Genomic DNA, 17,876 nt, shown 5'->3' with positions numbered 1-17,876 from the left:
AATTTAAAAGTTACCTCAAGAATAAGTAAGTATGGGATCCCTGGGTGGCGCAGCGGTTTGGCGCCTGCCTTTGGCCCAGGGCGCGATCCTGGAGACCCGGGATCGAATCCCACATTGGGCTCCTGGTGCATGGAGCCTGCTTCTCCCTCTGCCTGTGTCTCTGCCTCTCTCTCTCTCTGTGACTATCATAAATAAAAAAAAAAATTAAAAGTCTTTAAAAAAAAAAAAAAAGAATAAGTAAGTACGATCACTGCCTTATCTCAAGGTTGGTAGTAAATAAAGTTTCCCCAAATCAAGTTTTGTTTTTGTTTGTTTTTTAGTGGGCGAGGTGGAGAGACAGAGGGAGAGAATCTTAAGCAGGCTCCACAGCCAGTTCAGGGCTCAATCCCATGACCCCGAGATCATGACCTGAGCCAAAATCAAGAGTCAGACACTAACCCAACTGAATCACCCAGGCACCCCTGGATTGAGTTTTTTTTTTTTTTTAAACAAACCTAATAATACTAAGTTGTTGTGCAAATGCTCAGAAATTCTTGCCATAATATTAATTCCCAGAGAAAGATCTACAGACTATTGCTCCTTTCGTGTTTTTTGAGTGTTTGCCAACAGGAAAAAGATAATTTTGTGTATATCTGTGCACATGTGTATCTTATATTAAGATTACCTTGTACAGATATAATGCTAACAAGAAAGATTGCCCACGTCGACCTAATCCCTTCCCCCAAAAAATCCAGAGTAAAACTATTATTATATATTAATAATATGAAACTATATATAAATATAAAATCTAATTTTCTAGAGTAAAGTTTGATCTAGCACAGCCAATAATACAGTATACCAATAGGGAATCAATAAACATGATAGGAATGCATATAGATTTATGTGAACATTATCAGGATCTCCCAATTTGAATAATTTTCCTCAAAAGAGATATGAAGGAAATAGATGATGTAGCAGAAATAAACAAGATCTGAAGTAATAAACTAGGTACATTTGATCAGAGAGGTATAACTGCCCCCTAGTGACGGAATACTACAATACACTCTGAAAACAAAAGATCTTCCAAAAGATCTAGATCAATATAAAAGTTTGAAGTTAAAAAAAAAAAAGTTAGAAATAAGCATGCTTATGTGTTGCTTCCAAAATTTACCATTTTTCCTTTTTACTCATTTATACCATAGTTCATTACTTCATATACAGTGAGGAATAAAACTGGAATGATTTTCTCCTCTATTACTGCCTTTTAGGAGGAAGCGGCACAAGTAAATGAAGGAATATATAAGAGCTGTGAAAGAAATAGGATGCTGTGATGGAGAATAATGGGTTCAGGGCAGTGAGAGGAGTCCTACTTCAGACAGGGTGGTTGGTCAGGCCTCACTGAGGAAGTAACATATAACCTGAGCCTGGAGGGATGAAAACCCCAAGTACAGGAGGAGAGACGGGGTGTCCCAGGCAGAGAAAATGTATGTAAAGTGTGTATGAAGTCTCAAAAAAAAACTTCTGGTGAGTACAGCCCCTGAGAAAAGGCCCGTGGGGCCTCGTAGGCTGGAGTAAGGAATGTGGACTTATCCTAAGTGACACAGGAGGTTATTTGTGGTCTTTAGTCAGGGGACGGCATGCCTGATGTGCCTTAGGACAAATCCCAAGTGGTGGGCTCCAGAGGGGAAGGTCGGCACAGGTCCTGGTATACAGTGGCTGGCCGGCCCCAGGCACTGACTGCAGGGATGCAGGAAGTGGTACCCACTTAGATTTTGGGGGCACAAGTGACAGGAGCTCCTGATCGCACTGGAGGTAGGGGATTGGAGAGGAGTAAGATTCTCCAGTTTTGGGCTTGAACCACTGAGCAATGCTCCTTGCCAACAGTAAAGCCCCGAGGAAGAACATGTTTTGTGGGAAGGGAACAAAATCAAAAGCTCTTTAGGTATGTTGACTTTCAAATGCCTGTGTAATTTCCAAGAAGAGATGTCAAGTAGAAAGTTGGATCTTAAGTCCAGGGCTCGGGGAGAGGTGAGCTAACAATGTAAAGGGAAGGCTTTATGGACATCTACACAGGATTTAGGGTCACAGAGGGATGCGATCACCTGGGGAGAAACGTAAAAAGGACTCTGTAACATGGTCAGCTTCACTATTGTAGGACTTACGACAAGGGCAACATTTGACAAGAGTCTCCATTTTCAAAGTCAGGAATTAACCAAACAGCTGCCCCCAGGCTTCTTGACCTCGTTTCCTTCATCTTTATTCTAGAAAGTGGCTTAGGCTTAACTCTATCTGTAGTGAAGCCGGTTTAGTTTATCTCAAGTTTGTACTTACACACCAAAATTTCTGGACATGTTCAGGTCATTGATCCTTAAATCTTTTCTCCTGAGACCACATAAGTGAGTGCAGACTTCTCATCATACTACCCAAGATTGTGGCATTAAATTTTCTATATTAGGTGGTAAGGGGAAAAGATTTTTCTAGTGGTTACCTCGGTGGGATGGGAAGCCTTTTTTTTCTTTTTTAAGACTATTTGAGAGAGTGTGTGCATGGGTGTAGGAGCACGGGAAGGGGTGGAGGGAGAGGGAGAAGCAGGTTCTCCGCTGAGCAGGGAGCTCACGAGGGACTCGATCTCAGGATGCCAGGATCATGACCTGAGCCAAAGGTAGATGCTCAACCACTGAGCTACCCAGGTTCTCCTAAAATCCTATTTTCTAAGCACCTTTGCTTATAGAGCATCTACTCCTAAATTAACAGCACAGAATGTTAGGGGAGACATTCCAGAGTTACTGGTTTGGGAGTGCATTGCAGTATGACACCATCCCCTGACGAGTTAGTGAACACTGTGCCAGGACATCAAGATTTCAAGTTTTTCAACGGCATAAAAGTTACAAGTTCCAATGCACACAAATAACAGCATGGTTCACCTGCTCCTGTCAAAGATCAGGAAACACTTCTATTTATCTGCTGAAGTGGCTCCAACTATATGGCATTAGCATAAACAACAGTCTATAATTCACCATGATTGTCAGCTTTAAAATTAAGTGAATCTCTTCACATTTTAAAAATGGGGATAGATTCACACAATTTCAAACACTGCATAGAATATGAAACTTCAATATTTTCCTATCACCCTGACTTTATGTAATTCATGTTTGCATAAAATGTAACCACAATATAGGTCTTAAAAAGCATAGAAATGTTATTGGTAGTCACAGAGTAGTATAATGGATGAATTTTATTTTACATGTTTATTAAATTTTTCAAAGTTTTCTACAGTGGATATACATTGATTTTTTAATCATAAAACAATGTTTCTTTCTGTGTTTATACAGATTTTATTTCTTACCCCAATTTTTTAATTGTAGTAAAATATACATAACATAAAATATACCATCTTTTGCCATTTTTAAGTATACGAGTCAGTGGCAGTAAGTACGTTGATTATGCTGTACAATCATCACCACTGTCTATTTCCAGAAGATACTCTTCATCTCAGATTCTTCCCTTAGTCTCTGGTGACCTACTTCGTCTCTCTGAATTTGCCTGTTCTAGGTAGTTCATGTACATGGAATCACAGAGAATTTGTCCTGTTTTGTCTAGTTTACTTCATTTAGCACAAATGTTCTCAGGGATCATCCACGTGGCAGGTTGTATCAGAATTTCACTTCTTTTTATGGCTGAATAATACTCCATTTTATGTATATACCACATTTTGTTTATCCATTCATCTGGGCACTGTGAATGCTGCTGCTAAGAACACTCCTGTACCTACGTGTACCTATGAGTATCCCACGTATCCAGTTTGAGTCTCTGCTTTCAATTCTTTGGGGGATATACCTAGAATGGAACTGCTGTATCACAAGGTAACTGTGTAACTATATGAGGACCTGCCAAACTGTCTTCCACAGCAGCTGCACCATTTTACATTCCCACCAGCAAGGCATCAGGGCTCCAATTTCTTCTCGTCCTTGCTAACTCTTGTAATTCTCCCATTTTTCTGACAACAGTCATCCTGATGAATGTGAAGTGGCATCTCATCATATACACAGATTTTTATATAGAACAGACTAATGCAAATATTTATAACGCTTTCTTAATATCAGATATTATTCTGAAGACACATTAATTTAATCATTATGAAAGTCCTAGGAAGTTAGTACTATTATTATCCTTATTTGATAGATAATGAAAGTGAAACACAGGGAAGGTTGGTGATTTTGTCAAGTCAGAGATATTAAAGTACGTCACTATAGGGGCACCTGGGTGGCTCAGTCAGTTAAGCATCTGCCTTGGAACACAGATGTCTGCATTTTTAAAACTTTTATAGAGGTTCTGAAACTCAGTCCCAACCAAGAACTACTGCATTAGACTAAAAAATTCCTTATAATTAGAATTTTCTTAACTATTTCTGTGACAGGTGTTCACACAAGAAAGACATTTCTTAGGAGAAATGACAGAAAGGAAAAAGCGGAGCTTTGGGAGTTAGAGCTTGGGTTTGGATCCTAGATCCTTTCACTGATTCCATGTATGACCCAGGGAAAATTAATTTCTCCAAGCCTTATTTTCCATATCGGTAAGACAGAAGTTTAAAAGAACAAGTCTAATTCTCAGAGTTGTTACAAAAACAGATGACATATGCTAGAGCGTCATATGCACTTGAAGAGCAGTTGTTATAATTAACCCTGAAACTGAAGTTAAATTTAGAAATTCAGCAAATATTATGCACCATCAACTCTGAACAAAATCTGCTCTGTGAGGTACCTAAGCAAGAGCTCACCATCTCATACAGGAGAGGGGTGTTCTCCTTGAAAAGGAACACTGTGATGAGCGTTAACATAGACAGGCATGCTTATTATATGACAGGAAAATGGAGGAGGAGAAGTAATTCTGGTCTGGAAAGCTCTCTTAAAAATGCGATGTGAACAGTGCTTTGAGAGAAGCACATCAGATATACTCCTTGGGCCTTACTGCAGACCAATGGTTCTCAAATTTAACATGTATCAAAATCATACAGAGGACCTGTCAAAACATTGCTGGGCCCTTCTGCAGACTTTCTGATTCTATAGGCCTGGTGTGAGGCCTGAGGATCTGCACTTCCCAAGTGACACCAATGCTAATGGTAAAGGGAACCCCCTTTGAGAACCACCACTCCAGAAAGAGAGTGTGCTTGAGCAAAACTATTAGGTTGTAAAAAACAAAAGAAGACTAAGGAAGTGTCACAGACTGAAGATGTAATACCTAAATGCAACATGGGCTCCTGGATCAAATCCTAAAACAGAAAAAACATTCGTGGGAAAATTCTATTAAGTCTAGAGTTTTTGAGTTATTCAACTAATGTTAATTTCTGTGTTTTGATTATTATACCATAGTAACATAAATTGTTAACAGTCAGAAGAAGTGAGCAAAGATTATATAGGAAAATTATTTTCTGAACAAAGATATTTCCAAATATAAAGTTAAAACCAAAAATATAAGTCAAAACTAACTACTCTTCTGTGATACAACATTCATTATCTCTAACCTGCTTTCTTTTTTTTTTCTTTTTAAAGATTTTATTTATTCATGAGACAGAGAGGGGGGGGGCAGAGGGAGAAGCAGGCTCCACACAGGGAGCCTGACGTGGGACTCGATCCTAGGATGCCAGGATCACGCCCTGGGCTGAAGGCGGTGCTAAACCGCTGAGCCACTGGGGCTGCCCTAACCTGGTGCTTTCAACTCCACTTTCCACTCCCAGCTTAGGGCACACAAGTCATCATCAGTAATCAGGCAACAGACTTTGGGGCACATGGTTAATTAAATGTACAAAGAGAAACACAGCATCACTCATATTCTTTATAAATGAGAATTTAACACTAACAATCCTGAATTTTAAAATTTTAACACATTTTGAATTTTAATGTTTTACTTAGCATGCTAACAGTTAAAATTCTGCAAAAAAAACACAGAAAGTTGAAGCCTACTTAATGGTTTCACTTATACATTTTAAGGAATGTTTCATACTCACCAAAGCCATCAATGTCTAGATTGTTTTCAATCACAACATCTAGTAGAGAGTCACCAACTTTTCCTTTGGCTGTTAACGTCTCACCATCACGGTTTACAAAGTGGACTGTTATTTTATCTTCTGAGCTGGAAAAGGAAGCAGTCGTTAGTATTTTTAGTGATTTCAAGATACTTTAAAATAATTGTTTTCAGAACTTGTAAGACCAAAGAAATAGGGTGTGTACATAGGTGCACATATGCAAATATGCTCTTTATAGTATTTTCTTACCTTTCCATTTGAGAAGACACCACAAATCAGAGGGATGTCTATGTACCAATCTAGCAAAGAGGAAGCTCTACCTACCACCTTAAAAGAAAGAGCAACTACATTCCTATCAAGGCCACCTGTTGTGTCACCCCAAGGGTCACGGTCACATATCAGTCGTGTGAAAACATTTAGCAATCATCAATCATGAAATCTATGTTGCTCTTACACAGTCCTCTGAAAAGTAACATCTCTTTATGTAGTGTCCCTAAAAGATGAGACCATGGTAATGGAGAGCTTTGAAAAAGCAAATCACTCTGCTATCAATACAACACCTGTTGTACAAGTATCTGACAGGTACTGTTGCTGAGAGGCAGCAGTCTGATTGTTTTCTAAGCATTTAAGCATCTCATTTTGGTCCACATCATGTACTGAAAAATCAAAGAGACTTAGATTTGTATTTGTATGAATCAATGGGAAGATAAATATAACGTCTCTTACATGTTTTATTATAGAATATTATATTATCCATCAGAGTTAGCCAATGGACTTAAACTCCTTTCCCTTCTCACAAGTATCATTCCAAAATCTGGGAAAATAAATAATATTAAACAGCCAGATGCTTGTCATCCACCATTGGTCATTTTTAATTTTTACCTCGTAACTGAAAAGATGTACTTCAGCTTAAAATAATTAGTTGCAATTTTCACTACAGCCCATAGATGGTAACAATCCATCAAAGGAAACTTTAATGTAAGTAAAAGCTTAGAATTATATAATTCCAAATCATCAAGTCCAATTATCTTATTTTACAAATGAAGCAACTGAAAGCCCCTTTCAAATAATGCCCTCCCTGGTAATTCAGTGCTGAAAAAAGAAAATTCTACAAATTAGAAATGACCACGTGTGTGTGTGTGTGGGGGGTGTGTGTGTGTGTGTGTGTGTGTGAGTGAGGAGAGAGAGAGAGAGAGAGAGAGAATGCCCCTCCAAAAGGGCCTGTGCTCTCCAACTTGTTTTCACAACCAAAAAATACTTTATAAGTGAGTATTCCCGAACATTATTCATGGTTTCTAACTAGATAAGTGGCATCTCTGCCCGGCTGAAGGCTGAGAATGAAGATACTCTGGAGGCAGGGGCAGACCACTCTTGTGGTTACTAGAAGAATAGAGACTAAAAATGGAGTAGACACTGACCTCAGAGACATGCAAGGGGCAGAAATAGGAGGTTCTGGTGACCAACTATATAAGGAAGACAGAGAGGGAGAAAACATTGAAATCTCCAGCTCTGGCACGAAGGGCCCCAGTGTAACCTAGATTTAACAGAGACGGAACAGCTCTGGGTAAGATGGAAAGGAGTTCAGGTCTAAATCTGTTTTAATTGAGTTAAAAAATATATATTAAAAAAAATAAAAAAACAGATGAGAATGTGTGGAAGCCAGATGGAAATAGGGGTCTGCGTCCAGCACTGTAGTCTAGGGATCGGACACTGACAAATGCCTGTGTCTAAAGCTGTGAGAATCCCATCACTGATGTGTACCACTGAAAGCCAGAGGTTTTACTGCTGGAACACTATACAGTTAAGTTTACGGCATGGAAATCTCTTTTACAGCAGACGCCTCTTCTGTAAAACCAGTGTAACATCTAGGTTCTAGTATTGACAGTAGAGGCAAGATACTTCACGCAGAGGAGAACTCAACAAATGCTGATTAAGAACTTTAAGGCCTCCATCCTGCTGTTGCCAAAAAGCCTAACCTATGTATTAAAGGTGTACCATCCCCAGAAAAATACTGCAGAGTAAGAGCAATAAAAGGTTTGCCAAAGGATCCGAGAGGAAGCAGAAACAAGAGAGGAAAGGTAATCCTGCAGTCGACAGTATGGAATACAAGAATCAGATGTGGATTCTAGTTGCAGTTCTGACACACATGCATGAGAGGACCATGGGAAGCCACTTACTGCCTGGTGGATGAGATGGGGACAACAGTGACTTCACCAAACTCTTGAGACCATGGAAGTCAAGTCTGGGGAAACGTTGTTCCTTAAAGCATCATACACAGGTACTTTGCCCAAAAAACATTCTCCATTTGCTATCAGCAATTGGCATTAGTGGGTCTTATATTTTTCCCCCAATTCTAAGAACTAGCAAAAAGCTGTTCCCCAGAATAGGACTTCATGCACTGAGAAATAAATACAATCCTTCTAAATCTTCTACCATCATCAACTAATCAGTCAGCATCAAAACAACTCTTCCCTTCACTTGCTACCTTTTCCTACTGCCATTTATTCTGTCCAACCACAGCAGACACTTTAACAAAGGTGTCATGGACTGTGGTGGTTAAGTTTGTAAGAGACCTCTCATGGGGGGGAAGTGATAGCTGCTGATACCCACCTTTTCACCATACAGAGTGGCCCAGGGGGTAGTTGGTCCAAGAAAAGGGCCCCTTCATGAGTCTCTACTTTCAGAGCCACCATAACTCTTCCAAATGACCCTATGGGCTAAGGAATTGTCAACTATTACGGTGCTCAAGAAAGCAAGTGAAAACTACAGGAGTTGTAGGTTCCTAGTCTGCCAGCTACTTAATATGAAATTTGTATTCCCTACCCCACCTACCTCCCAGAATTTTGAGAGTGAAGTACAATTTTTGTGAAAATCCTTTGGAATTGAAATCACTACAAAATATAAAGTATCGTGTCGGGGTATTCTGGAGCAAAAGGATTTTCTTCAACTCTCAGTTACTGATAACTTAGCTACATGTTGAACTTCCCAAAATGGAACTACAGCTTCCAGGCTTCTCCACCTGGCAGAACTTTGTGCAAATCAAAGATGTTCTATACTGGGCAGCCCTAGTGGCTCAGCGGTTTAGCGCCACCTTCAGTCCAAGGCGTGATCCTGGAGACCCGGGATGGAGTCCCACGTCAGGCTCCCTGCATGGAGCGTGCTTCTCCCTCTGCCTGTGTCTCTGCCTCTCTCTGTGTGTCTCTCATGAATAAATAAATACAATCTTAAAAAAAAAAAATGTTCTATACCTGCAATGTCCAATACAGTTGCTATGACCCCATGTAGCTGCTGAGTACTTGACATGTGTCCAGTGCAACTGGAATACTGAATCTTTTCATTGTATTTAACTTACATTATCTTAAATAGCCACATTTCGACTAACCGTAGTCGAAAACACAGGTCTCAATAGTAAGGGCTGGAAAGTCTAGTGGTAGCTCCAGAGTCTGTGATACAAGGCACAAGGCCATCCGCTGAAACTGTGCCAATGAGGACGAAAGCAAGATTATGAGGGAGTAGAACAGATGTGATTCCCTTTAAAACAACTTGGTATATCCAAGTTCAAACTTAATACATTTGGGGGAGACAGTCCCACATTTACAAAAGCATTCACGTTCCCTTTATTTTTTTAAGATTTTATTTATTTATTCATGAGAGACAGGGAGAGAAGCAGAGAGTGAAACAGGCTCCTGGCAGGAAGCCTGATGCGGGACTTGTTCCCTGACGCTGGGATCAGGCCCTGAGCTGAAGGCAGAAGGTCAACCGCTAAGCCACCAGGCATCCCCACATTCCCTTTAAATACTAGCTTCGTAAATATGTTTGATATACGTCCCAATTTATACACGATTTTTCAAGAATGTATCAACTGTAGAAAGCAAGACATGCATGTAGAGAGGTCAAGGCAGGGAAGTCTCAGGGAAATAGGGACAAATAAATCTGGCTTGCCTTCTCCATTATCTCCCTCATAGTCCATTCAACGACAATTTCTTGAGAACACATTACCTAATAGTAAGATTAAGTTCTCAGGGAACTTATCAAGAAACCAGACAAGGCAGCATACAAACCCAACACTCTCTGCTTCCAGTTCTTCTATCCTGCTACATGACAGCAAGGGATCAGAGAGCTGTTCAGAGACCTGCATTACATGAGGCTCTGCCACACTGCCACACTCTGAAAGGATGAGTAAATTTTCTTTGTTACATCGAAGGGGATCGTGTCTTTGAAAAACAAACATGTCTCCAAACTATAAAGCTTCAAGACATCTTGGGGCAATTTTTTCACATCTCTTGCAGCATTTAACACAAAACAGAGCACTGCGGGCTTAAGGAGCTACTGCTAACAGTGGCATCTTCTGGGCCCACCCCATTTGCCAGGCACAAGGCTATCTGTATTACCTGACTACTTCTTCAAATAACCCTCTGAGGCCTATACTAGTGCTATGCTCCACTTACAAACGGGGAAACTGAGGGGCACCTGGGTGGCTCAGCGGATGAGTGGCTGCCTTTGGCTCAGGTCGTGATCCTGGGGTCCCGGGATGGAGTCCCGCATCAGGCTCCCTGCAGGAGGCCGGCTTCTCCCTCTGCCCACGTCTCTGCCTCTCTCTGTGTGTCTCCCATGAATAAACAGTCTTAGAAACAACAACAAATGGGGAAACTGAGATCTACAGTGATGGATGAAGTTAGGCATCAAGTGCGGGAATCCCGTTTAAAACCCTGCCTTGCCAGCCCAAGGCGAGGCTCTTACCCGCTAGAGCTCAGCTCAGGGAGGGGCGTCCAGGGCCTGAAGGGCACAGGGCGCGTGTATTCTAAACAGGCATTCCCCTGCCAGGGAGCTGTACACACAGTGTCCTAACAACAGGGCCGGGGAAAGGTCCAGGACGAAAGCTGCCGGCCGGGACATCAGGGGGGAGCATCCTACGAAGGTCACCGCAGCCTGCGGGCAAAGCAAAGGTCAGCGCCGCGCCAATCCCCGGAGCAGGGCGGCGGCCGCGCGCGCGGAGGGCCCGGGGGCGCTGGGAAAGGGAGGGCCGGGTCCCGGGGAAGGAAGCCGCGGCGCGACACGAAGGGAGCCACGGCCCCCGAGCAGCGCCAGGGCCGCCGCGGAGAGGGGAGAGGGCGAGGCCGAGGGCCGAGGGCCGAGCGATCGCGGACAGCACCCGCGACGCAGGCGGCCGGGAAGCGGCGGCCGAGCCAGAGCCGGCGGCGCCCGCCCGCACCCCCGCCCGCACCCCCGCCCGCACCCCCGCCCGCACCCCCGCCCGCACCCCCGCCCGCACCCCCGCCCGCACCCCCGCCCGCATGCGCACGCAGGGCCGCGCTCACCTGCTCCGCGCCGGCGCCGACGCGCTCTGCGTCCGGGGCGCCCCCGCGCTGCCGCCCGGGCCCGGGACCGCGCGGGGTCCGGCCAGCAGCCCCCAGCGGCGGGCAGCGCCGCCGACGCTCAGGAAGGCGGCGCGCAGGAGCCCGGCGACTCCCGCGGCGGCCATGGCCGGAGGTCGGGTGAGTCCCGGAAGCGACGCAGGCCGCGCGGCAGCGGCCGCGACAGGCTCGGCGGGTGCGGGCGGGCCGGACGCCCGGGGAGGCCGCGGGGAGGAGCGCGGCGGCGGCGGCGGCGGCGGCGGCGGCGGCGGCGGCGGCGGCGGGGTCCCGCAGGGCCTGCTTCGTGCGGCGGCCGCGGGCTGCGCGCGCCGTCCGGGTGACCTATAAACCCGGCGGCGCCCCCAGGGCGGTGCCTCCCGCTGCCGGTTCCCACGCCTCCCGGGTGGGCGTGGCCTCGAGGGGGCGGGGCTGCGCGCGGGGCGGAAGCGCCTGGGGTCCCGACTCACCTGCTGGGTGCAGCTCGGTGCAGCTCGGTGCAGCTCGGTGCACCTCCGTGCTCGTGGGCGTGCGGGAGGAATGAATGGTGAAAGCCCGACGTGCAACAGAAAGATACGGGGAGGGCACCAGGGTGGCTCAGTGGTTGAGCGTCTGCTTTCAGCTCAGGTCGTGATCCTGGGGTTCTGAGATCATGCCCTACGTCGGGATCCCGGCGGGGACCCAGCTTCTCCCTCTGCCTAAGTCTTTGCCTCTGTGTGTGTGTGTGTGTGTGTGTGTGTGTCTCATGAATAAATAAATAAAAAGCCCTACCCCCTCCCCGCAAAAAAAAAAAAAAAAAAAAAAGGAAATATAAGATAAAACGACTCACAGGGAACAACACCACTTCTGTTACACGCACTTCTCTCTCCTCCTCCCTTTCAAACAAAAACGAAGGTAGGCGATTATCATCCCGGAGTTGGAATTAGGGTAAAAGGGAAATCTGGGCATTGGCAAAGGACAGTAGGAAACCTCACAGTGCCAACAGACTCCATACCCAGAGGAACAATAATGAACATAAAGCTATAAACGATGGCAATAATGAACAAACTCGAAGATACTGGAGAAAACAGCTAATAATCCACGGTAAATAAATGCTGGTTCAGTGCATGAAATCCATGAGTTTGGAAACTTTTTGATGGACTGAGTTTTTTTTTTTTTTTTAAGGCTTCTACAAAACCCAAGAAGGATGAATTTAGAAATACATGTTATCTTGATTGATACATTATGGTGGAAAGAGCATGGGCTTTAAGGTCAGAGGTAGCAATCAGTGTTCAAATCCAAGGTCTACCACTCTTGACTGAGGCCTTGGATAAATTCTTCTCCTTGAGGATCAGAGTTTCCAAAACACTTCAGTACAGATAAGATGTTCCAGTCTCCAGGGCCATTCTGAGGGTTACAGAAAAAGAGGCACAGTGGCATAGTGCGTCACAGACATTAATGCAATAACTTCCTGGGCCCCCTCCCTAAGGCCATCTTTAAAGATGCTAAAGGCCAAAGTCAAGTGAATATTGCAGATTTGCTAAACACAATAAATGGATTTTGGAAGAATATTCAGAGCAAGAAAGTATAGGCCTGAGTAGTTTCTGGAGACAGTGTGTGCTGGGCATTGAACCTGATTCGCAGAGAGAGGGCAGACGTTTGGCTCCCAGATTGCCTAAATTTTCCCATAAAGAGAAAGACTTCCAGGCTAGAAAGGGCACAAGAAACCCTAACAAGTATTTGGAAAGAGGAAGTTGTAAAAGAACAGTTACTTTTTTTTAAAATATGAGATCAAATCTTCAAAGTGAGACGAATTCTAGGAAGAAAATGGGAGAGGAGGGGAGCGCAGACCTTCTCTCTCCTCTCAACAAATCCAACTTCAAGTGGGTTATGGAGCTTCCAGCTTTGTGCTTGGTGGAGTAGTTTGCATACATTTTTCTTTCTTAGTAGCCCCCATACTACTAATTACAGAGCTTTGAGCATATCATGTGGTCAGTAAAATTTTATGAATAAATTAATGTTGTCATGTAACTTCTGTTAGTAATCATGACAATTCATGAAGCAGTTACATGAAGATTAGAAATGGAAAAAAAGGATCTCTGGTTTTCAAAGATGGCTATGGGTTGATTCCAAAGATTATGAATATCAGTTCAGCAGTATTCCAGAGAGGATTTATAAACATGTGATGCCTGAACACAGATTTAAAAAGCAGTATAGAATTACTAAGGAAAAGCTTCTGCCTATATATTTCTCCATCTTATAAAATTCCCATCTGCAGGGTACCTGGCTGGCTCAGCCTATAGAATTCATGACTCCTAATCTCAGAGCAGTTAGTTCAAGCCCTACCTTGGGTGTGGAGCCTACTTAAAAACAAAAACAAAAAAAAACAAAAACATAAAACTTCCACCCTTCCATCTTTCACTCCTGTCAAAATCCATCCATATTTTGAAGCTCATTCCAAATTCTGTCTTCCCAATGAAGTTGTGCCTGTTTATCCCAACAGATCATCCTCCCCACTGCTAAATGCCTGCTAATGCCTCTATTCTTGTAAGACTGATAGTACCTGTTATTTCAAATAGAATAATGTTCATGGAGAGTGCTTTGTAAACTGAAAAGTATCATAAAAATTGAGATTCAGTGTTTACTGAGCACCTACTCTGCATTTCATAGTACCATGTGCTCCATCACACATACTTCACAGAGCTCCTCTTGACAGAAGCTTCCAGAAGTAAGGATGCTGTCTTATTCATATTTGTGTTCCGAGCCCCTGGCATAGTGCCTGGCATAAAGCAGCCACTTAATGTCTCTGTTAAGGGCAGCCCGGGTGGCTCAGTGGTTTAGTGCCGCCTTCAGCCCAGGGCCTGATCCTGGAGACCTGGGATCGAGTCCCACATCGGGGTCCCCGCACGGAGCCTGCTTCTCCCTTTGCCTGTGTCTCTGCACCCCCCCCCATTAATAAATAAATAAAATCTTTTTAAAAATAATGTCTCTGTTAAGAACTGTATTAGGGGGATCCTTGGGTGGCGCAGTGGTTTGGCGCCTGCCTTTGGCCCAGGGCGCGATCCTGGAGACCCGGGATCGAATCCCACGTCGGGCTCCCGGTGCATGGAGCCTGCTTCTCCCTCTGCCTGTGTCTCTGCCTCTCTCTCTCTCTCTCTGTATGACTATCGTAAATAAAAAAAAAAAAAAAGAACTGTATTAGGAACATTCACAGTTTTTTCTCATTTCATTATCAAAGCAACTCTGTAGAGTAGATATGCCTTTAACCAATAAATGCCTTTAATCAATAAATATTGACAGAAGCAATGTGTAAATCACCATGCTAGTGTTAGAGACACATCAGTGAATAAAATAATCCCTGCTCTCTTATTTTACAGATGAAACTGAGGTGCCCAGCAGTGGCTTTCTTAGAGTCATACTGCTAGTGAGTTGTAGATCCAGACTGTGCATCTTCCTGGTCAAAAGACCAGGGCATAAACACAAGAAATGATATTTTTATTCTTTTTATTATGTTATATATTTACAGATATCATTCATATAATTTTGTTTTATGTATATATATTTTTAAAATAGGGAGAGAGCATGGGGAAGGGAGAGAGAGAGAGTCTTAAGCAGACTCCACACCCAGTATAGCATCTGACACAGAGCTCAATTTCACAACCCTGAAATCATGACCTGAGCTGAAATCAGGAGTTGGATGCTTAACTGACTGAACCACCCAGGAGCCCCTATTATTAGAAGTTATTAATGTGTATTTATTTAATGTCACATTTCTCAACTCTATATTCGATAGTAGATGCTTAAGATTCTAAAAGGTCCATATAATTTAGGGATAAGGTCAGCAATTATCTTAAATTTTTTAAAAGGAGTGCAAAATTAGACCTTAGTATATTTCACCCCAGGAAATTACTCCACTCCCAGAATATGGCTGATGATATTGGTCTGTTTCCTAAATTTAAAGATACAATTGATATTAAAATTAATTGACCTTCCTGCCTGCTGTCTTGTCTTGCTTGAAGACATCCTCCATCCTGCCAGTGGGCTGATCCCATTAAAATACTGATACGATTGTGTTACTTTCCTGATGAAAATCCTTGAATGACATTCCATCACCATTTTTTTTAAGATTTTATTTACTTATTCATGAGAGACACAGAGAGAGAGAGAGGGCCAGAGACCCAGGCAGAAGGGGAAGCAGGCTCCCTGCAGGGAGCCCGATGTGGGACTCGATTCCGGGTCTCCAGGACCGCGCCCCGGCCCAAAGGTGGCACTAAACCGCTGAGCCACCCAGGCTGCCCAATCACCATTATTTATTTATTTATTTATTTATTTATTTATTTTATTTTTTTTAAGATTTTATTTATTTATTCATGATAGTCACAGAGAGAGACAGACAGAGAGGCAGAGACACAGGCAGAGGGAGAAGCAGGCTCCATGCACCGGGAGCCCGACGTGGGATTCGATCCCGGGTCTCCAGGATCGTGCCCCGGGCCAAAGGCGGGCGCCAAACCGCTGCGCCACCCAGGGATCCCTATTTTTATTTTTTTAGATAAGAAGCTTTTTTTTTTTTTTTTTAAGATTTTATTTATTTATTCATAGAGATGTAGAGAGAGAGAGAGAGAGAGAGAGAGGCAGAGACACAGGCAGAGGGAGAAGCAGGCTCCATGCAGGGAGCCCGACCTGGGACTCGATTCAGGGTCTCCAGATCACGCCCGGGGCTGCAGGCGGCGCTAAACCGCTGCAACACGGGGGCTGTCCAATCACCATTTTTAATAGAATAAAATAGACTGCTCAGCTGGACACTTAGCTTCCCTCAAGCTCTGCCTCCACTGCCCATCAGTCCCGCATCAGGCCTTTCTCCTCAGCAGGTTATGTTGGCTGCCTGAACCTGGCTGACTTCTAGCCAGCTTCTAGGACTCCAGTCCTAGAATGGTTCCTTGGAGGAACCATTTTCTGAAATGTGCACCTTTGGGAACCTTACACACTAGAAATCTCTCTGTCACAGCTTGTCCTTCAATTGTTATATGCAAATAAGAGCTTGAATCAAGTGACTTGCTCAATTTCAGGTCCTGTTTCTTTGTTAAGATGAATTTTTTATACTTTTTCACTTTTTAATGTGACCTTCAAATGTTAATAGTTGTCTCTTTTTTTTTGTCATGTTAGCCACTCCTAATGAACAATGTGTGCTGCAAAATGCAGCTGTTCTAATTTTAGCATTCCTTTTTCATTGATCACCTAGACTACTTCTGTAGGCAGACTTGCCTTCATCTTCTATTCAGATCTCCTGAAGTAAAACCTGTATGGGAAAGCAGGATAAATGCTGGGTTGTTTCCCTTTATTTATCTGCTATACTTACAGGTTTATTCATATTCTCTTTATTCAAAAGATGGTTTAAAAAGTTAGAATCAAGGCACCTGGGTGGCTCAGTTGATTAAGCGTCTGCCTTCGGCTCAGGTCATGATCTCAGGGTCCTAGGATTGAGCCCCACAATCAGGTTCTCTGATCAGCAGGGAGTCTGCCTCTCCCTCTCCATCGCCTCCCCTGCAGCTTATGCTCTCACTTGCTCTCCCTCCCTCACATAAATAAAAATCTTTAAAAAAAATAAATAAAAAAGTTATAATCTTCTGGGGCACCTGGGTATTTAGTTGGTTAAGCATCTGACTCTTGATTTTGGCTCCTGTCAGGATCTTAGGGTCATGAGATTGAGCCCCTCGTCAGGCTCCACACTGGCCATGGAGCCTGCTTAAGATTTTCTCTCTGCCTTCCTCCTCTTTTAAAAAAAGTTATAATTTTCTTGGGATCCCTGGATGGCTCAGTGGTTTAGTGCCTGCCTTGGGCTCAGGTCATGATCCTGGAGTCCCGGGATTGAGTCCCACATTGGGCTCCCTGCATGGAACCTGCTTCTCCCTCTGCCTGTGTCTCTGCTCTCTCTCTCTGTGTCTCTCATGAATAAATAAATAAAATCTTTAAAAAACTGTTATAATTTTCTAATAAATGTATATTTCACCTAAATTTTCAAACTATATTGACAAAAATTTTTCCTAGTATTATCTTTTTTAAAAATCTCTGATACATCTATATATTGCTTTTCATATTTCTTATATTATTTTCTGGGTCTTCATTTTTCTTTGAATAATCTTAGCAAAAGTTTGTTTTATTGGTCTTTTCAGATAACAGCTTTGGACAGTGATTTTCTGTGCTATTTCTTTATTTTCTAATTTTACTCATTTTTTTAATAGATTTTATTTTTAAGTAGTCTCTACATTCAGTATGGGGCTCCACTCACAACCCTGAGATCAAGAGCCATACACTCTACTGACTGAGCCATCCAGGTGCCCCTTATTCATTTATCTTTATAATTTCTTTCATTCTACGCTCTTGGGATTTACTTGTTTGTTCTTTTCCTAACTTCTTGATCTAGATACTTAGTTTATTAATTTTCAATTTGGTTTTTATTTTTTACTTTATTTTATTTTTTTGAAGATTTTATTTATTCATGAGAGACACAGAGAGAGAGAGAGAGAGAGAGAGAGAGAGAGGTAGAG

General features: G+C 43.2%; 1 protein-coding gene across 1 annotated transcript in view; it reads right to left on the bottom strand.

Moving 5' to 3' along the window:
- FDX1 (ferredoxin 1) overlaps positions 1-17,876 on the bottom strand; it is a 77,456-nt gene that overhangs the window by 21,643 nt on the left and 37,937 nt on the right. The window contains exons 3-5 of the mRNA XM_055305266.1: positions 12,641-12,738; positions 11,320-11,865; positions 5,984-6,108 (exon numbers count right to left, since the gene is read on the bottom strand). Coding sequence (XP_055161241.1) covers positions 5,984-6,108; positions 11,320-11,865; positions 12,641-12,738 — 769 coding nt within the window. The remainder of the gene's footprint in view (positions 1-5,983; positions 6,109-11,319; positions 11,866-12,640; positions 12,739-17,876) is intronic.

This window comes from Nyctereutes procyonoides, unplaced genomic scaffold, assembly GCF_905146905.1.
Source record: "Nyctereutes procyonoides isolate TBG_1078 unplaced genomic scaffold, NYPRO_anot_genome, whole genome shotgun sequence".
Lineage (NCBI taxonomy): Eukaryota > Metazoa > Chordata > Mammalia > Carnivora > Canidae > Nyctereutes > Nyctereutes procyonoides.
The sequence above is the reverse complement of the archived record's forward strand: the minus strand, read 5'-3'. Positions and strand labels throughout refer to the sequence as shown.